Source organism: Carassius gibelio, chromosome B6 (assembly GCF_023724105.1).
Source record: "Carassius gibelio isolate Cgi1373 ecotype wild population from Czech Republic chromosome B6, carGib1.2-hapl.c, whole genome shotgun sequence".
Taxonomy (NCBI): Eukaryota; Metazoa; Chordata; class Actinopteri; order Cypriniformes; family Cyprinidae; genus Carassius; species Carassius gibelio.
This window is the reverse complement of record NC_068401.1, coordinates 24,098,860-24,120,185: the sequence shown is the minus strand read 5'-3', so window position 1 is coordinate 24,120,185 and position 21,326 is coordinate 24,098,860. Positions and strand designations below refer to the sequence as shown.

The 21,326-nt window shown below is 37.4% G+C and overlaps 3 protein-coding genes and 2 non-coding genes across 6 annotated transcripts; 1 reads left to right on the top strand and 4 right to left on the bottom strand.

Moving 5' to 3' along the window:
* Window positions 1-91: 91 nt before the first annotated feature.
* LOC127959020 (ribosome biogenesis protein wdr12) lies at window positions 92-7,733 on the bottom strand. Of its 2 annotated transcripts, none has more exons than XM_052558022.1 (13): window positions 7,563-7,733; window positions 7,239-7,333; window positions 6,847-6,941; window positions 6,148-6,254; window positions 5,946-6,061; window positions 5,664-5,818; window positions 5,523-5,568; window positions 5,327-5,421; window positions 5,117-5,257; window positions 4,340-4,445; window positions 4,128-4,260; window positions 3,855-3,927; window positions 92-865 (listed from the first exon to the last, which is right to left on the bottom strand). In XM_052558022.1, exons 1-13 carry the CDS (start codon window positions 7,601-7,603, stop codon window positions 788-790), a joined length of 1,281 nt encoding a protein of 426 aa, XP_052413982.1. In that variant the 5' UTR covers window positions 7,604-7,733; the 3' UTR covers window positions 92-787. The 2 variants fall into 2 exon arrangements, with proteins under 2 accessions (XP_052413982.1, XP_052413983.1); XM_052558023.1 differs by having other exon boundaries at window positions 5,327-5,409.
* Window positions 7,734-10,513: 2,780 nt separating this feature from the next.
* On the top strand, window positions 10,514-12,470 carry tcf23 (transcription factor 23). The gene is made up of 3 exons (XM_052558138.1): window positions 10,514-10,713; window positions 11,644-11,922; window positions 12,087-12,470. The coding sequence occupies exons 1-3, from the start codon at window positions 10,585-10,587 to the stop codon at window positions 12,195-12,197; spliced, it is 519 nt and encodes a 172-aa protein (XP_052414098.1). The 5' UTR covers window positions 10,514-10,584; the 3' UTR covers window positions 12,198-12,470.
* A 2,841-nt stretch (window positions 12,471-15,311) lies between these two features.
* LOC127959759 (nucleolar protein 58) lies at window positions 15,312-21,222 on the bottom strand. Its single transcript, XM_052559131.1, has 15 exons — window positions 21,045-21,222; window positions 20,419-20,495; window positions 19,978-20,030; window positions 19,587-19,711; window positions 19,138-19,274; window positions 18,865-18,929; window positions 18,632-18,766; window positions 17,606-17,751; window positions 17,352-17,478; window positions 16,975-17,273; window positions 16,670-16,731; window positions 16,319-16,467; window positions 16,120-16,229; window positions 15,865-15,957; window positions 15,312-15,785 (listed from the first exon to the last, which is right to left on the bottom strand). Exons 1-15 carry the CDS (start codon window positions 21,087-21,089, stop codon window positions 15,732-15,734), a joined length of 1,677 nt encoding a protein of 558 aa, XP_052415091.1. The 5' UTR covers window positions 21,090-21,222; the 3' UTR covers window positions 15,312-15,731.
* On the bottom strand, window positions 16,852-16,936 carry LOC127960296 (small nucleolar RNA SNORD11B). The gene has a single exon (XR_008154366.1). It is a non-coding gene; the product is annotated as a small nucleolar RNA SNORD11B (small nucleolar RNA).
* LOC127960295 (small nucleolar RNA SNORD11B) lies at window positions 19,419-19,502 on the bottom strand. Its single transcript, XR_008154365.1, has one exon. It is a non-coding gene; the product is annotated as a small nucleolar RNA SNORD11B (small nucleolar RNA).
* Window positions 21,223-21,326: the final 104 nt, after the last annotated feature.

Here is a 21,326-nt window from a genome sequence, read left to right as displayed (position 1 = left end):
GCAGACTGGACGGTCACTGCCCGCTCTTAAATAACGGTCAAATACCAACTGAAATTTTCGAACTGGCGGGAAATAAAACACATTCTCCATATGAACTGCAATATAGAATTTATTTCACTTCAATAAAGTCTCGAGATCAACATTATCTAGAACAGTATAATATTTAAAGACAGGACGTTGTGCATGAAAGAACAAACAAAATATATAATTTCAAATTAAAAAAATATTAAAACTACAGAAGAACACATGTAACCCAACCAACAATTGCACAATTTTCACTTGTAAGATTTTTTATGAAAAGGCAGCAGAGTAAAAACTCACACATGACTGGTTTCAGAGGCTGTATTGAGCATTAAACACTGAATATCACTGTGAACAAAAACATGTGCCTTAGTCTTAAAACATTAGCAGAACTTACTGATTTGTGTAAATCATTGGTAAACCCGTTATGTAAATTGTCCCAGTTAATGAGGTTGGATAAGACAATTAAGCCTAATTTAGTGAATAGAAACTCAAATTAGAACAAATGATTCTTGAAACCATTCATCCATATGTAAAGCACTCCTATGAACTGAATGTGACAATGTACATAAGAATAGCTTTACACATGATTTGAACAGAAATTGGTTCATGAAATGTGTTTGTCTCTGGTAAGGCTTTGTTGTATGTGTTTAGCTGCTTTAGAGAGTAAAAAGTTTGTTGTTGGTTATAAAGTGAAAGTTGATGCTGCTTATGTTCCCATGACGTCTCCAAAGTAAAATGACAACTGGCAGCAGAGAAGACTGTTCTACGCTCCTGCATCTGAGACACATGCCGAGTATCTGTATATGTAGAGTTTGTTATCTGCTCCTCCACTCAAAATCAGCTAGAAATGAAAGCAGACAGAGAAAAGAAATTGTGACAAATCCACAAAAGTTAAAGACCCAAGGAAATGGTTTGACATACAGTTTTCTTTACAGTGTTGTTGATGGATTTTGTATTGAAAGAGGAAGGTAGGTACAGGAAAAATCCTTACAGACTAATGGTTCTCATCCTTTTTGACCCTTTTTCTCCAAGGCAATATTTAATACCCTCATATCTAACCTGCCAAGTACCCCGGTTGTAATAAAAACACATAAACTCAAAAATATGATTTAAATACAATATTTAGTGTTATTAACATTATTATTAACATATTAACAATTAAGATCATGTTTAAACCATAGACTGTAAAAAAATATGGACGTAGTGTCCGTGACGTCACCCATAGAATCCTCAATAGCGGTTTTGAACATAGACAGTAAAAGAAATGGACACAGCGACCCCATTGGAACTCAATTGAGACAAGTGAAGCCCATTTTTAGCACTTCCGTTTCTGACGCGCAGACTCAAACGAAGCTTGACGACGTCAGCAACCTGTCTGACAGATGTAAATCTTCTAAGTGGTTGTGCGTGCAAACGTGCCATCGTTAATCTTGCAGAGACGGCGAGCTTGAGCGGGGAGTTCTTTGGCGTGAGTGAGCAGGAGTAAGTATTCTGATTAATTATTTTGTATAGTATTTTAAAATGTAACGCCAGTACGCCATATTAAGTTAATTGCCTGAGAGCTTCTCCTCCTGTCTGACGCAATCGTTACCCCTTTTTTTTACAAAAACTATTTATACGGGGCCATAATGTAACATAGAAGGTAATGGAGCCCTTTATACATTGTCGTGTATCTTTAGAAATAAATAATGGACAGAGTCTTTAAACGCCTCAGATGTAAAGTTATTCGCTGTCAAAGTGACGCCAAAATTAATGGGAGTCAATGGGAATGCTAATGCAAGTTAAGTTCTGCTAAAAGATGGCAGCCCCCACCCGACTTCAACTTCCGGTCGAGGTCCTTGCCGTCGGGTTTTGAACATAGACAGTAAAAGAAATGGACACAGCGACCCCATTGGAACTCAATTGAGACAAATGAAGCCCAGTTTTAGCGTTTTTTAGCACTTCCGTTTCTGACGCGCAGACTCAAACGAAGCTTGACGACGTCAGCAACCTGTCTGACAGATGTAAATCTTCTAGTAGCTGTGCGTGCAAACTGCCATCGTTAATCTTGCAGAGACGGGGAGCTTGAGCGGGGAGTTCTTTGGCGTGAGTGAGCAGGAGTAAGTATTCTGATTAATTATTTTGTATAGTATTTTAAAATGTAACGCCACTACGCCATATTAAGTTATTTACCTGCGAGCTTCTCCTCCTGTCTGTACGGTAATGCGACAGAGAGCCGAGTGGTTATGACGCAATCGTTAGCCTATTTTTTACAAAAACTGTTTATACGGGGCCATAATGTAACAAAGAAGGTAATGGAGCCCTTTATAAATTGTCGTGTATCTTTAGAAATAAATAATGGACAAACGGAGTCTTTAAATATCTCAGATGTAAAGTTATTCGCTGTCAAAGTGACGCCAAAATGAATGGGAGTCAATGGGAATGCTAACGCAAGTGAAGTTCTGCTAAAAGATGGCAGCCCCCACCCGACTTCAACTTCCGGTCGAGTTCCTTGCCCCTTGGTTTTGAAGCCTAAAGTGTGCAGAGTGGGCCGTTGCCATCTTGGAAGCGCGTCACCGTGCGACTCTCCCGGATAATTGAAAATGGGCAAAATGGCAGGAGCTGATTGCTGAAGCCACGCCCACCTAGCGCGACTTTATTATCAGCAGCGGCAATCCACCTGTCACTCAAGTGGCCACACCCTTAATTATGCAGAAGTTTAAGGCTTAATATAATTTAAATGGATGAGTTATAAAAAAATTCACCCCCCTCACAGTTGTCATGAAGGGCAAAATTAGCTATTTAGACCAAAATAATTTTTTGAACCAGGCTGTAAACATTTTTTTTCTGCTGTAAAGTTGGGCATTTTAACATCGGGAGTCTATGGGACTGACTCCCTTTTGCAGCCAGCCTCAAGCGGCAAGTCGATGAATGGCAGTTTAAGTCACTTCCTTATTGGCCTCACGAGAGAGCGGGAGGTTGCCGCTCGGTTAAAACAAGTCAATTGTAAAAAAAAAATCTGACTTACTGGGAATTTGTTGAGGACACTGGTTGAGAACCACTGCCTTGTACTATGGCTAATTTAACACTTTCAAAATAACATATTCAGGGCATTTTACCATAAACAATTGTTAGCTGTGCAAACCAACACACTGAGCACATTGATGGCCTCAAAGTTAACAGATGTAAACCAAAACAGGATGAATGTTCAGCATGCCAATTCAGTGATTTATGTGTTCAGACCAATGCATAAAAAATAGCAGTTGTGTTGAATGAACAAATCCACTCTCTGACATTAGGTGCCACTTTGAAATGCAGAAATACAGTGGTTACCCCAATTACTATGGTACATGGAGCCGTGCTGCGCAACTTTCTGTAATCTAACCAACTTTTGAAGTGTAAACATCACACTGAAGAAAATGTGAATGGTTGTGTCAGTCTGAAAGCATTACCAGCATTTCATTCAAAATTAAACTTGTTTAAAATGTTAACTCATGTTTAAATATGTATCAGTATACTAAATCATGCTAGAAACATTATAGCAACCTGCTAAACCATACAAGCAGTCTTAAGTCATGCTAACAGTGTAATAAATCAAGCTATACAACAAGCTACTTGTGACATAAAACATGCTAGCAGTGTGTTAAATCATGCTATCACGCCATCTTTTTAACATTTTGGAAGTGTTTCAAACTTTAAGGCTAGGTTTTTCCAAGCCAACATCAAAGTTTGTCTACAATTAAAATGTCTATTGTACAGAATATTCATTTTGATGTGAACAACCCATTTGATTTCTTGGCGTATTTAACAGTGCTAGTAAAACAGATAAATATTTGAATGGTTTGTCATACCCCGTTCTCTGTCCAGTCAACACACATTACTTTGTCTTCATGGGCAGCAAGATCATACAGTGGAGCTTTACAGCTGTAAAGAAGAAACCAGGACTGTTAAGGACATACATGTGGGAACAGGATGGTGCTGGGTTTTAGGCAAGGCAAGGCAAGGCAAGTTTATTTATATAGCACATTTCATACACAATGGTAATTCAAAGTGCTTTACATCAGTAAAATAATCATGAAAAATAAGAAAAAAAAAATATATATATATATCTTTGAGTCGCACACCTCCTTGTGTCCCACAGTTTGACCACATTATCTAGAGATCCGGACACCAGCTGATGCTCGTGAGATGGAGACCACCTGACTGCCGTCACCCAACCGTTATGGGACGTTAGAGACATGAGAACTAGAGAGCCGTCTGGACGAAATGAGAGATATGAGCAATGACAATAACTTAGTATTAAAGGGCACCGTTATATGGGATCTCTGACAGTCACCTTTAGATCTTGGGTCCCACAGACGCACATGTCTGTCGGTGCTGCCCGAGGCCAGACGGCGACACAGTGGAGAGTATGAGATACAACTGAAAACCCTATTGCCTGTCTGCAATTCAAAAACATCAGTCTGTAAACCCAACAATCTTTAAAGGTAATGTATGTATATTTTTAATTTCTTAAAATACATTCTCATGAGTCCCAACATAATATGCTAGATTAACAGTAAGCAGAAAACACTGTGATCAGCCCAACAGATCAACAGTGACTAAACCAATGGTGTGCGATTAAGATAACTATTAAGGAACTTTCCATTTGTCTGTCAAATTTCAAAAACAAGTCTGAAAACAGTCATTATTTTATACTTGGTGACACTAGTGGTGCAAAAACGACACACTTCACTTCTCCAGAGCCCCCACCCATCACGATAACTATAATAATTATTACAAAAAAAAATAACATAATAATTAGTAGTAGTAGTAATATTATTATTTATAAGTAAAAAAGAAAATGGAAAAAAGTTTCAATATGCATAAACTGTTGTATGCATACATGTGACCTTTAACAACTTATTTATAAATTATTTAGAAGTAGTATTATTTATAGTTAGTTTATAAATATCATTTTATTATGCTCTTCTGTCCACATCTGTGACACAATGCAGACACTAGAGAACTGACAAAATGTTGTAATATTTTCTTAGAGGGAAAAAAATGAAATCACTTTCAAACAAAAACAAAAGGATCTAATATATTTCTATGATGAACTGGGGTCACTCACTATTGTATTCTTCTGTCCACCAGTCTCTGCATCCCACAGACGGATGGTGTGATCCCATGATGCACTGCACAGCTCCTCAGCGTCCATCCAGAGCACAGAGGACACTGCTTCATTATGACCAGAGAAAGTCATGAGGGGAGTCTAGAGCAGAATAACAAGAATTTATAATAACAAGAATCCTTGTTTCAAGAACATGCATTAGATACCAACCCGCGTGAGCCCCATCTGCTCGGTTTTCTGTTTTTTGCGTGGCCGGTTGGGTTCCCCGATCTCATCCTCTTCCTCTGCTGGCACTGAGGACAACACTAACACAAGTCGGCTTTTCATTGTTTTCTTTTTTGAAGGTGGATGTTTATCTTGTCTTTCTGAATGAAACATCTCGTTGAATGTTCTAAAGAAAACATACCTGCTGACCATATCTTAAGCATTTTGTCCCATGAGCCACTGCAAAACTGAAGAGAAAACAAAACATGAGACATACGTATAGTTTGTCTAGCAAACTAAATGTATGATGGTGTTTTTGGTTAACATTAGCAAACACACAAACCTTCGTCCTTGTGGGGTCGACAGCAATGGTGTCTACACTTCCCACGTGTCCACGGCAACAGTGTCGGGCCTTCACTTGGTTCCGTTCGGAATTCCACTCCCACAACATGATTGTTTGATCCAGAGATGCGCTCAGGAGCAGAGAACTCAGACCATCTAGAAGCCACAGAACCATCAAACAGAAAAATTCAGAAACCTCACTCAGGCTTCATTAGCTCTCAGATTAACACTCATCAGATTGATACAAATTACATTAGGCATCTCATACGGAAAAGATTCTGACCTCTCTTCACCCAGGCTACATCCTTCACGACATCAGTGTGTCCAGCCACAGTCACCACTGCCTTCCCTTCCATAGACCAAATCCGTGCAGTCTTATCAAAAGAGCCTGTGAGGATCCTGGGATTCGGGCAGAGGAGAGAATTTTATGTATCAGCTACAAAACTGTCCAACCAAATTGAGTTTAGTTTTGCATTGAAACGCACCATTCAGAATCTGCCTCCACCGAGCTGATCCAGTCATCGTGCATGATACTCTCCTCTGGCTGCGGCGCCGTGAACTTCTCAACATATTCTATTTCCACCACTTCTTCCTGTAAACACGCACAAATGCTAAACACATCAGCATTTAATCAAACTGCAAATATATTTTTGTAAGTTAAACAGATTAAGCATTATAACTATTAAACACGGCTTGATTGGAGTTAAACAATTACACCAATTCATATGGATTACTTTTACAGAGCCCCCCCCCCCCTCATTTGAATATTAATCTAAAATCTGTAATTTTAGCTGTAATACATTTGAAAGTGTTGCTTATCTGATGTTCAAGGAATATTTATTTTGTAATTAACAACATTGAAAACAGTAGTCCTGCTTTTTATTTTAATATGTTTTTACATATTTTTTTATTTTTTATTTTTTACAATTCAAAGAAACGTTTGTTTGGAAACAGAAATCTTTTATAATAAAAAAAAAAGTTGAGACAATATTCAAACTAAATTTGAATTTGAATTCCAAAGATAAACAGCTGTCTAACAGATTTAAACAACAAGAGGGTGAGTAAATGATGATATGATTTAAATTATTGGTTTAACTAATTCCAATATGTTACTGTCAAGCAATCTGATTGGAGCTTGTAATTGTTGTGTGCATAATATGATGTGTGCTGGCGCATTGCCATACCATTGAGATGTTCTCTGTCTCCATGTGATTGGCCAGTGAAGAGCGGAGAAACTGACCTTGAACCAGGAAATCAAATTCAGCATGTTTGTGTCCATCTGTAAAAATACAAGAGTGATGGGAATTTAATTCAATTACAAACAGAAGGAAAATATATCCTATATGTTTATTGGCCATTTCATATTCATAATTTCATTGAGGAAATAAGAAAATCGAAAGACTTAAGATAGGATGTTTCTGAATCCTTAAAACAATTGTGAGAATCTTATTATTAGATTTTAAGTTGCACAATGTTTTGAGAATGATTTTCAGTAAGTGTTATGGTAGGCAAGTATGCTGCAACAGAACAAGGTGAAAACACGTGATCAAAAAGAATGAATGGTAAACAAGCTGACCATTCTTGGCTTCCAGCAGTTTGTTGATGACAGCACTGAGGTCTGCCACCTCCGAGACAGCAGGGATGGAGAAAGGAACATCATCTATTAGATACCTACAGAGAAGAAGAGCATGAGGAGAAACATCTTACATCTACTATCAACACAGCCTACTTCTGCTTATTTTAAGTAATTAGTAAATACCAACACCATTTTGAGTACAGCTTATAAAGAAACGATTTTCACTATGTAAACACTATGAACACTACTAAGCAAAACCGGCTGGATATCTCATCTAAGCTAAACGTTACACCTGTTTGTATTATACATACCGCATATACTCACTTTTTGTTTTCGGTGAAGAACCGGGCCTGTACCTGCGACATTTTATCTTATTAGACTGTGACTATTATGAAAACACATCTGATTACTGGTGCACTTCACTCTGTATGGAGCCACTTTGCCACCATGTGTTTCCCAATGAGTGCGAGTGAAGACGTGACAGTCGATCACAGAGCAGTCGATGGTCGACAAATGCGCTTTCAACTGTTTATGTCTGAGTTGAGTTAGGCCTACATTTAAAATATAAAACTACTTGGATTTCCAGGGAAAATACGGTATACTTTTTGTAGAGTGTGATTGTTGGAATGTTTTGCTGCTCCCCCCTGCTTCTCAGATGTTTTCCCGAAAAAAAAAAATAGCTACAATGTCTGAGTCGGACAGTCTCACACAGTACTCCGATTTACCAAAATCCAAATTTCACATCAAAATAAAGAAAATAAAGCAGTAAACTAAATTTTACACAAAGAAAATTAAACATATTATAAGGATCATTAAGATATTTATGATACAATCCTGTCCCAAAATAGTTTTTGTTGTTGTTAGTTTCGTTACATGCTCAGTACTCATATAATATAATTATTAAAATATGTAGCCTAATAAAGTGTAATATACTTTGAAAATAAAGTCACAATGCATGTCACACATCCGAACTGGTTTCCATATTTTATGGGATATTCCAGACGTAACTGTTTTTATACAAACTGTAATTACTCTGCCCTAACCCTAACTCTACCCAACACAGAAAACTTTCAGCATTTTCAAAAAATGTCATTCTGTATGACTTATAATCTTGTTGCCTCATAGAAAAAAAATCCTATCCTTGTGGGGAAGTTTGAACCCCATAATGAAGGGAATACCAGGTACCAAAGATAGCTCAAATATTTTGCCTAGAATATTTTGTCCATTTACAGTTTTAACCACTAATTACTAGTCACTTCTTGGTTGTCTTTGCAGTGGAAAAAGTCTGATCATTCCTCTTTAGATAACAATATTTCAGTCATGGGAAGCAAGACATTTTGGAATGTACTCACTCCTCAGCAGTAACTGACAATGAAGCAGCTCACCAGTACCAGCAGGTGAAAAAGCTCCCCCATCATCATCATGACACATCTTCCTCCATGCTTCACTGTGGTAGAGATGCATTCATTATTGTACTTCTCACAAGAGCTTCAAAGACAACGCTCTGGTGCATCATCATTCGGCTCATATTTTATCGTGATTCATCACTCCACACAATTCTGCTGAACCACTCACACTTCCCATAATCTGTCAAACAAAACTTCATGGTGATGTTGTTTTTTTTTTTTTTTTTCAGACAACAATGGCTATTCAAGAGTGCATATTTCTTGCTAACTTCCTTACCAGTTAATTGTGGTTAAGGCCATTAAAAGATAAGTGTTTAGCCATTTTGGCATAGCCATAAAATTTTTTTTGCCTAGGATTATGGTCTTTGGGAAGTTGTGGCCAAGTGGTTACAGAGTTTGACTTCTAACCCTAGGGTTGTGAGTTTGAGTCTCAGGTTGGCAATACCATGACTTAGGTGCCCTTGAGCAAGGCATCAAACCCCCAACTCCACCCCGGGCACTGCAGCATAAATGGCTGCCCACTGCTCCGGGTGTGTGTTCACAGTGTGTGTGTGTGTGTTCACTGCTGTGTGTGTGCACTTTGGATGGGTTAAAGTCAAAGCACGAGTCATGGGTCACCATACTTGGTTGTATATCATGTCACTTTCACTTAAAAAAATACACACAAAATCAGAACAATATAATTTTGTTTGATTTTGGGGTGAAATGTGACCTGGGCGTGCTCTGCCAGGTTTTGTGATTGCCCTCATGCTCTTTATATATGTTAACAACTTTTTCATATTTAATTCTATTGTTATTTTCTCTAAGGAAGAAAATAACATCAAACCAAAATATGTGGTATATATGTGAATATAAATAATCTTTCCATTGATGTTTGGTTTATTAGGATCTGACAATTTTTGGCAGAGATACCACTATTTGAAAATCTGGAATCTGAGGGTGCAAAGAAACCTAAATACTGAGACAATTACCTTTGAATTTGTCCAAAAGGAAGTCCTTAGCAATGCATATTACTGATCAAAATGTAAGTTTTAATAAATGTACGGTGAGAAATTTACAATATGTCTTCATAGAATATGATCTTTACTTAATATTCTAACAATTCATGGTATAACAAAATTCAATACATTTTTGGCTATTGCTACAAATATATCGCATTGACTGTGAAAACTTATCTTGAGCTATAAGAGAGAAACCTCTGAACAATAACATTTTCTTTTTAGAAGTAGCTAGTATTCTGAATATTAGACTAGACAGATCTTTATTTTAAACTTCTTTCTTGTGGATGCATAGTTCAATAAATTGTGCAAGTACGGAGGAACTTTGTTCTATTTTCCTGTTTTCTCTTCAAATATGTGATGATTTGTCAGCCAGTAGCAGTTAAACAGCAGATGTGTTAAGCATATAAAAAAAATTATATAGTCATGTCCTTCTAATTCCTCCGAGTTCCCAACGAACAGCAATATTTCATGTTTTCGTACAACAACATCACATCTCTTCATCCAGATATCCTTGAAAAACATGTCCCAAGCAGTCTGATCAACACCCATCAAGCTGACAGCCGACATAATAACTTTGCATTATTTAGGTCACGTTGTCCTAGCAGGTCGAGGGGTCAAGATTGCGTCTGCTGTGGTTTCGCAGCTGCGAGAGGCCTCTCCACTTTTCCCAAGACCCCCCGCTGTTGCCGACCTGCCTGGGGACACCATGCAACTCTCCTGAGTCCGCTCCCTTGGCAGTGAGCACCCGTGGGAGGCAGGGCGAGAGATAAACGTACCGCTTGAAGATCCCCACATTACCTCACCAGATAAAGGAGAGGGAGGGGATGGAGCATTGGGCCTTTTGGTGGAGGAGAGGGCTGAACCCCTTCAAGCATCTAGAAGGATCCGCTCAAATGCTGTCATTTAGACACTGGTTCGGTGGTCTCGCCGGTGGTTCTCATGGCAGAGCGAGCGCTGGAAGAGGATGTGGCACAGGAGAGGAGGGAGATGGGAGGAAAGGCTGTCCGGACGCAGAGATGGACACAACCATGCGTGAAACAAGCAATACATCGAGAGCCAAAGAAGTGGGTGAGTGAAGGAAGAAGTGGTTTGCGCTCAAAAGGATTTCAAATGTTTGGTTATAAAGGAGTTATGAGACATGAGTTGTGCATCAAAAGTGAATATCATGGCTTTTCACATATTGAAATGATTGTATGTTTTCAAAATTAGTGCCAAATTAGTTTAACTGAATGGATTTTTTTATGTTAAGAAATATTATTCTAAAAAATATTAACAAATAATAAATATAAATGATAAATAATGTTAATACATAAAAAACCTTGAGATTTTTGTTAATATAATTTATAATAAAAAAAGTTAAGCAGAATAGAAGCTTTTTCATTAGTGCACTCTTTTGAACCTCATATAAAAGATTTCCAAACCACTTTATATTAAGTATATTTAAATACCATTTACTAACATTTAAATGTATAATTTTATACACTAAAAAAATAGTATGGAAACATTTTTATTATTTAGAAATTGCTAGAAAATTTCCCAAACGATTACAAATAAACAGAAAACACATTGAATTAAACATAAATTTTGAAGTAGAAAAATTTAAATAGCATTTTCTTGTAAAATATACTCTATTAATCTTTCCACCGCAGTAGCAGCAAAAGTGTTTTGCAATCCCACATGAATTCATCTTTTTTGGATAGCACGCCATTTTACAGTCGTTTTCCACATGTACTACTGTATGTACTTATTAGCAATTACAATAACTGGTTAATAACTAGTCACTCACCCTGAACCTACATCTAAGCCTAACATTAACCCATGTAGTTACTTTAAACCAGTATTTTCTTGGGTAATTAATTACACTGTAACAGTATAAGTACATGTAGGCTACTGTAAAATAAAGTTAGTAAAGTAGTTTTGCCTAATATAGTGGGACCCATTTCTAAAGGCTCACAAAACAGTAAGAAGTTTTCCCTCATTCCTTTTTTATTGTGTTAGGTAAGGTCTGGCCCGATAACTCCTTTCAGGGCATGTAAGACTCAGAACTCTCCTGAGAATGCAGCGAGAGAGAGGAGTCGTGTTCGGAACCTTAGACAAGCCTTCCACAGCCTGCAGGCTGCTTTACCCTCCGTCCCTCCAGACACAAAACTCTCCAAGCTGGACGTCCTGGTCCTGGCCACTAACTACATCGCCCACCTGACCGAAACACTGGACCAGGGTGGGATGTTGGGGGACCAAACCGTCCTGCAGAGAGCAGAGTACCTGCATCCTGTGAAGGTGAAAGTGGATTAATATTAGGCCAATATGTAATGGAGAACACTGGCAGAAATAAAATAGTGCCATATCTTTTTAAAGTTTTACATCATTGCAACATTATTCTAGGCTCAATATCTTTAGTATTTTGAAATATCAAAGTGATGGACCTGTGTCTTCTTGAACAGAAATGGCCCATGCGTTCTCTTCTGTACTGTGGGAACCTTGGAGAGCGACTGACAGGAGCTCAGATCAATCAGGAGGCATTGTGCCCAGCTGAAAGCAGACTAAAGGACTGAGAAGATATTGAGATACTAACCAATTGTTAGAAAACACTGATGCATCTGAGTACTTTTTCTGTAAATATGATCCATTTTTTTGTTGTTGTCTTGACCACACAAATACTCAATATTTTCAGATAATTTTCCTTTTGACTAAACACTATATAGCTGGGTTTTTATATTATTCCACATGTATCCCGTAGTTGGCTGTGAGAGAAAATATTGTCTGTGGTAACAGACATTATGTCAATAGATATTAACCTGTTTTAATGAACCACAAAATGCATATGTGGGTCAAAATTACATAATATCCACTATATATATATATATATATATATATATATATATATATATATATATAGGGCTTTCAGTTTAACACATTAACTTAATAAGTTATGAAGGAAATAATGTGTCTAAAATATTTACTGCACCCCAAAATGAAAATTTTGTCAATAATCACTTACCCCCATGTTGTTCCAATCCTGTATAAGCTTCGTTCATCTTCGGAACACAATTTAAGATATTTTGGATGAAAACTAAGCTTTTACGGGTTTGGAACGACATGGGGGTAAGTGATTATTGACAAAATTTTCATTTTGGGGTTGAGTATCCCTTTAATGTAGTAAAATAATTGTTTTCATAATTTGTTTGCTTTTATTATTAAAATAGGTTTAATAAAAATAATATTATATATTATAATAATAATACATTTCAAGAGAATTTGCATGTAAAAACCATGTTCTGAAACTCATTATATATATATATATATATATATATATATATATATATATATATATATATATAAAAAATACAAATATTTTGAAATGTAGTATTATTACAAATTTTAGGTAATACTTTAAGTTAATAATTTAGGTCATGGTATATTTTGGATTTTGACTCACATACTTGTATATGCTTTTTAGTTATAGTTGTAGAACTGACTTTTAATCTAGAATATTCCTGTGTTCTTTTAGAGCATAACTAAATTAAGAGGTCACTTTATCTCCACTGACTGTCTGAATGTTTGGGTTTAATATGCACGTTTTGCACTAGATAGTAATAATATGAATGTCTTGATTAGTGGGAAGGGAGGATTATTATAGGGAATACTTGGCAACCACACATGAGTGGAGAATCCCCAGTGTCCTCTCAATCATGGGTAGCTCAGCAGAGCCGCACTAAAAACACAGCTTTTCTTATTTATTTGACTGCACAAATCCCAAATCATAAAAGATTATTAGAGGCTATAAAAAGTAATACAAGAATAATTTCCCTTGAAACACAAAAACTTTAAGAATGAGGATGTACTGTCATATTTGGTGCCATATTATCATTCAAGATTCATGTCTGTAACATACTTTAACTTTTTTTTTTTCTGTTGAGCATGAAAATGAGTGACATGGTCTTAATTTGTTCAATGCACATAATTCGCACACAAGAATAAAATGATTCTTTTATCAAAATCTTGTGTTTTGAGAGACTTCATTGCTGTAGAAGATAACAGAAAATATTCCAGAGGGACTTCACCACTTTCATCAGTCATGCTGAATTGATCTTGTTATAAATAAACGCAATTACATGTAAAGTCATTGCAAAAGGTCAAAGGTCATCATCTATGTCAATCATTTAACAATGCCAAAGCCTGACTTAACAATCACATTGACATAATGTATGTGGAATTTATAAGGAACTTATTTCTCAGCACTCGAGATCTAAATTTTGTATTATACTTTGCTACATGCATTAGGTATTTTACAAAGTAAATGCCCTTTCTAGAAAGCCACCAATTCAAACCTGTCAACCACTATAAACGTGTTGTGTTTGTGTAGTGAGCAACATGACCACCCTCTGTTATTCATATCCAGAACTTTGCAAAAGTCAAGGCTAACTCCATAAATCTGTCCACATTCCTGATAAAACCTTTTTCTCATGTTAATAGCCAAAATGGACCAGAGAGAACTCCGCTACTAAGGCAAGGGTTACGGAGTCCGAGAACGAGGCCAGACGTTTGCTGTGTTAGAATCTCTGCCACCGCAACTCTTTCTCACCATTTAAGGAGTGCTCACACCAAGTAACGTTAAACTGAAGATGAATGGATCAGGTTTTAATGATAATGCTGAATACTGTTATTAATTAAGGAAGTTCTGAGATCTGTGAGATAAACATGTCATTACTTATAAAGTAAAGGCTCCAAGTGTCAGCCTGACACAATATTAGCACCTACAGAAGTTGCATAACATCAAATCATCGATGTACTCAGTCTCCCATTTATAATGAAACATCAAGATCAATATAAATAATTATTCACAATTAGGGTCTGTTGTCCATTTTTATAACAAATATACAATTTCAGTGCCAAAATACATAAGTTCTTAATTGTAGTTACTCCAACTTCTAAACCATTTTTTTAGGATTAAAAGTTAATTTTTTTTATATTGTTGTGGACAATAAGGGTTACTGGAGTCAAAAAGATTGAGAATCACTGATATAGATTAACACCCAATTAATAAGCCGAGTATAGATGTCTTGAGACCACCAGAAGCAAAATTCTCCATGCTTGAGTACAAAGTGATAATCAAGTTCTATGCCTTCTTGCATACAAAGAACTGTGATTTACTGTCTCTTGGCTCAGAGGCCGAGTGATATCCAGATTGTGTCACTTCCTCTCATGTTAAGGGAGATAATCAAAATAGCTGCTCTATCTCCTGCTCATTAGACCAAGTACATACTGATGGCTGGCTAAATTTATGTTGTATTTTGGCCAAGTTTCTTGACTTGGCCTGATCTTACTGGAACAAGGATAGAGGAGGAACCGGAGAGGAATGTAAAACACAGACACACACAAAGTACTCCATCCTAAGATTTGGCTAAATTTCCTTACAGTCCAGAGTTTCATCTCCGCTACATTTGTAAGCAGCATCTTATTTCCTCTTTGGGATTGAGATCATCTGGAACAAAGTGCTTTAATAAAAATCAAATTAAATAAAAGGTCAAGTGCTGCAGATTTGGGCATGCAGCACCATGACTGAAGTTCAGTAACCAATATTTTACTAAACTACAAATCAATGTTACACTTTGTAAAATGCATTAACCATCTAAAAAACACAAAACAAGGAGGTCAATGAGCAGACATACTAGAAACATACAGTATATTTAATAATCCTGAGACACAAATGACCCAGTTTTACATCACAAAACATACTCCTCAGAGATATTTCTATTATAATGTGATTCCATCCTCACTTTAACCTAAAAACCATTCACTTATAAAGACTAACTGAACTGTATGATCTAGTACAACTCAACACACAGGAGGAGCATCAAATGATATCAATCTTATGGACTCTTCTCTTGGAATTAAGCAATATGAAGAGAAAATGTCCTATAATTAATTATTTTTTTAAAGAAACAACAGCAGTCCACTTGAACGGTTCATTTTGAGCTGGGCTGGACACACAAAAAGGGGATGTGACCATCATATGTCGTCCAAAAACTATAAAAAAAGTTATTTTATATACAGCAAAGTTCATGAAAAAAAAAAGTCCAATTCATTTAGTCGTCGCCCTCTTTAGCCTTTTTCTTCTTTTTCTTCTTCTTTTCTGTTGTCTGTAAAAGAAAAAAGAAATGTGTTTTAGAATTTATAAATTAAAATAGGATCTGATGGTGTTTTGCATCACGTCCTCACCTCTTGTGCTGGACTGACTGCCGCTTCTTCCTCCTCTTCCTTCGGCTCCTCCTCAGCCGCTCGTTTCTTTTCCTTCTTTTTCTTTTTTGTCGTCTATAAAGAATAAATAGTAACATGTAGAATCTTCAAGATGTACTTCTCACACATCACGTAAGCGTTTTAATGTAAAATCTGGACCCTAGATAAGCTGAACTTAAAGAATGATATTAAATGCACCATCCACCAGAGATGAACTGATCTTTCCACCTCTCTCACCTCCTCTGCTGGGCTGATGGCCAGCTCCTCCTCTTCTGGCTTGGCTTCCTCCTCCGCTTTCTTCTTCTCCTTTTTCTTCTTCTTCTTTGGTGTCTCTGTTTCTGCTTCCCCTGAAATGCATATTTCTTTAATGTTCATCTGTATTTAACATCTTGCTGCAGCTCCATTTAGGTCAGTGTTCTGCTGTATGGATGGTTACCTTCTGTGGGGGCTTCCCTCTTTACTTTCTTAGCTTTAGCCTCCACCGGCTTCTCTTCCTCCTCAGCCTCTTCTACCTCTTCGATCTTCCTCTTCTTTGAGACTGTGGGGAGAGTGGAGTCCCCAGATGGGTCGTATACCTTTACATCACTGGCAGGAAGCAAAAGACACAATGTAAATCTAAGGCTGACAATATAAGTTTGGCTAGTGATGTTATTGAAATAATTGCAATGAGGTTTTTCCTGTATCAGTTCCAGATCTTACATGCAGAAAGTCAATAAACAGCATATCAAAATATCAGAAGTGTTGTTGTGAAGTATGATCTAAACAATGTGGATGAAGAAACACTCACCTCTTGTGCTGATATTTATCAGCCTTTGCCAGAGCTTTGCCTGAGCCACTAATACGTCTGATCTAAGACAGAAAATAGACAAAACTTTTAATCTAGACTTTATCATTCTGACTGCAAACACAGACACTCACAGTGTTGCTTTGCTTTAGGATGCTTTCCTATGAAACAACAACTGCACACAAAACAAGCTCAGAAGAGATAGTGACTTAATGACCCACACTGTATTTTCAGGACTGTGACATGAAGCCATGATCATCACTGCTTGCGACACAATAAAAAAAAAGTTGTATACTATATTAACTAACCCCTTTCTCCTCCAGGTAGCGCAATCGTACTTCCAGCTTGGCTCTGTTTTCCACTCCCATCTCCGAATTGGTATCTTCTCCCAGCGCATCGTAACGGATGGCAAGGGCCGTTTTAGCAGCCAGCATTCTGGAGATTTTACCCTTATTCTTGGCTGTGGTTTGCCCCACCAGAGAGGCGTGATAGATGAGACCGTATTTGGGGGTATCCCGACGGGTTTTCAGAGCGCGGAACAGAGCTTTCTCTGCCCCGAGAATCTGAACGGTGGACGCAGGGTGCTTGGCCAAGTTCAGCAGAGATCCTGATGAGACAATGATAGAGGTTTAATCAAGTAAATTAACGTTTCCAATCACAAATTCTAGACGTTTTGCTTTCTCACCTGCATGTGAAATGAGACGGGCTCCCACTAGTTCTCCCACCATGACTGTCAGGTTGGGTGCAATCGCCATCATGCGATTCTTCAGATAATCATATAATTGTGAGCGATACTCTGTTATTTCAATCACCTAGACATAAAGGAAAAATTTATAAATACACTACAGGTGATACGTCTCCTTAAATTATATGAACTGCTTTCCAATTAACACTGGAACTGATCATGTAAACCAAAAGCTGATTTTCACATCAACACACCTGGTCACACAGGTGCATGATGTTGGCGATGTCCTCCTCGGACACCTCTGTGCCCATGGAGATTTCTGCAGCTAGTTTAACCTCTGCCTCAATCTCTTCTGGTAGAATATCAGACAAATCCATCGATGCCACATTTGTGCGAGCACCTAGAAATTTGAAACAAGATAAATACAGTTAAACATTACATTTGAAATCTTCCATTTAAATATTGACATTATTTGAATGCTATTCAAATATTCCTACCACAATTTAAAGTACTAAAAACAAACCCAACAATGTAATATCTTATTTAATCAAATTATAATTTTTTTTGCTAAAAACTATTTTCTGGACTACAAATCGCACTTTTTTTTTTCCATAGTTTGGCTGGTTCTGTGACATATAGTCAGGTGCGACTTATCAAAAATTAATTTGATATGAACCGGGCGCTCTATGCTGCTCAGTGCTCCTGTAGTCTACCACTGAAAACAGAGCGCCCTCTGGCGGCTGTAGATGGGAATGTTTTCTCTCGTTTCTAAATAAATGCGGCTTAAAATAAATAAAAATAAAATAAATGCATCCAGTGCGACTTATATAAGTTTTTTAAAGTATAAATTTGTAAAGTATTTATATATATATATATATATATATATATATATATATATATATATATATATATATAAATAATCCTTTTTGTCACAAGATTTATAGACTGGAGTCATGTGGATTATTGTGATGTTCTTATCAGCTGTTTGGACTCTCATTCTGACGGCACCCATTCACCGCAGAGGATCCATTAGTGAGCAAGTGGTGTAATGCTAAATTTCCCCAAATGTGTTTTAAATGGAGAAACAAACTCATCCCCATCATGGATGATTTGAGAGAGAGTAAACTTATTAGTTTAAATATTTTCGAGGTTTTCTTTTTATTTAACCTGTGACTTTTAAACCTTGGAAAATTCTACTTTTTTCTTTCCAACAAAATGGAAAAGCATCAAACAGATCTGATGGAGACATCCTCATAAAATGTTTACAGGCAGGTACTAACCAATCTTGCGGACACTCTTGCAGTACGCCAGGTTATCTGTGATGATCTTGCCAAGCTCTGGGAAGTGCCAGCCGTACCATTCCCTGCAGCGCATGATGTAGTTATTGAGCTCCTTATCCAGATCATCCAGAAGAGCTGCAGATGGGCGGAAGAGTCAGAGAGTGAACAGCTGTTTAAGTCACGGCCTGTCTGCATGTGGGCTCAAGTATGTCCAAATAAATACACATTCTTACAAATGGCTTGAACGATCATGGTGTCCACCTTGTCTGGGCTGAACTTTAGCTTGTACCGTGAAAGACTGAGAGGAAATATGAAAAGAAAATCAGTCAATTGATGTGTAAAACGAGTCGAGACTAATGTAAAAATATCTGCTCAGAGGGTCTCAGTGGTAGTGACGAATGCTGAATAAGTATCCTCAAAGAAATCAGACAGCAAGAATAATCATTGACTTGAGCATAAAAAATTAAAAAGGAGAGATTTTTGTTGATTTTTAACTGTAAACATACCTGTGGGCAAGACCGAGAGACATGGCACTGATCTCTCGGGCAGAAAGACCTGTGATAAGCCCCTCCATCTGGTTTCGGATGCCTCTCATGAGCTCAGCTACAGCAGGGCTGTGCACACAGCTCAGGTTCAGCTTCTCCTGCAGGGGGCAAAAAAGAGTTTCAGCTGAAGGGACTTCCAGTGTCCAAACAGCAGAGAACTATAGCGATAGTAACACAAGCTTTGCATTACCAGCTCTGATGTTTAACCATAACCACAACCAAACAACACTTCCAGGAGTAAACACAAGCTCAGATGAGGTAGTGACAAAAAAGCCTCATGAATTTTCAGCAACATGACGCAAAGGTCATCATCATCACAGCTTGTAGTGTTTCACAGAGCAACAAGATTTGATATGGAATGCATATAGCAAACTGCGCCGGTCCGTTCTTATATGCTCCCCTCCATTTACCTTAATGACGCCTCCTAGTTTTGCATCAGTGATGGCCAGCTGTTCATGAGCCTCTTTGGCAACAACTTTCTTGAGAACTTTTTTCAGACTTTTCCCCAATTTCCCCTCCACCATTGCTGTGGCCGCTGATATCGACAGGCAAAAGAAAATCATTTTAAATTAGTGTGCATTTTAATATTAGTGTTCTTACATTTTAAGATTATATTTAGAAACACATGAATTAAAATGAAATCTGTGGTCTCAGTGGTAGTGACGAATTACTGTTTGGTGACCTCACGCATGAGTCGGATATACAGATACATCATAGACACACGGCTGAAGGACAGCCTAAAAGCTTTGCATCTAAAAACAAAGCACTAAAGGTGATGATGTTTCAATTCAGTATAGTTACCTGCAAGAGCTTCTGTTGTATCCTGAAACTTCTCAAAGTGCTTCAGTTTTACACTGAAAAATACATGAATAGGGCGTTACTGAATCATAAATGAGAATAAAAAGAAATTAAATATTTTGAGGTTGACACAGTGAAGGATTACCAAGATAAAAAATTTTTTTTATCTCCCACACATTTTAACGAAGGTAAATGCGGTGAGTTGTTTTTGACACATGTACACACATATATACATATACATATATATATACTACAGAAATCGACTAAATCACCTTTCTAGTCATGTAAAAGAGCATTTCAAGGTTCTCTGATATTTCCAGGTTTCCCATGAAAGTGCGAAAGGAGTGGAATGTTTATTTCCACCAAAAACAAAATGGTTTATTATCATAGACATACTTCGATGAAACACAGCACGAAAATTAAATTCACAGAAGTACAACTCACACTTTGTTGGCTTTTTCTGGTGTTTCAAACTCCTTCCACAGGCTGTCCACCTGCTGGAGTTTCTGTTCATCCAAGACCTGCACAAAACAAAAACCTGATGATTAAAACGTGCTGACACAATCCATCTATCTGCCATTTTTGAGATGCCTAAACTCAAACCATACAGTGCTCGACCATGTGGACCCTTGCACCGGTAACGACATATAAAGAGCTAATTCAATAGCTGCGTGCTCATGTAAAACAGCATTTCTCGGGTCTATACAATTTTGTGCAATAACTAAATGACATTGCATACGACTGATGAATTTAAAAATCGTCCAAACGCGAAAAACAGACCGTGAAGAGATCTCATAAGCAGCCGCAAAGACACAACGTGGCTGTTCTGCGACGCAGGCCACATGACACACGCTGGACCAAAACTCACCGTCTTCACTTAAAAATTCCGTAAAGTACATAGTTACAAAAAAAATAAAATAAAATTCAGCAAGCATATACCCGAAAATAATTTAAAAGTTTAACTCGTGGCTTTCTAAAAATTATTGGTCTGATAGCACTGCTATGCTGGCTAGCTAATAGTAACCCTAAATCTAAAAATACTTCTAACAAAACATAACAAATATGCTTACCTTGAAAATGGCATAGCCGGCGGCAGTTTCGAATAACACTAACATTTTTATTATTTTTCTTGCTCTAAATAAAATTCACTGCCGCGCTCCCCACATTGAGTCTTCCGCTACACGGATTCGCTTTCCACGAGGTGCACATGGGGACAGTACGTGCATGCGCAGTACTACCGAAGAAATGTGCGCATGTGCAGTATCGTTCGAGCTACAATAACCTCTTGCTGTTTTCAATGTGATTACAACACCGCATGTACAGACTTTTCACTTAAATAACCCACTCCTAAC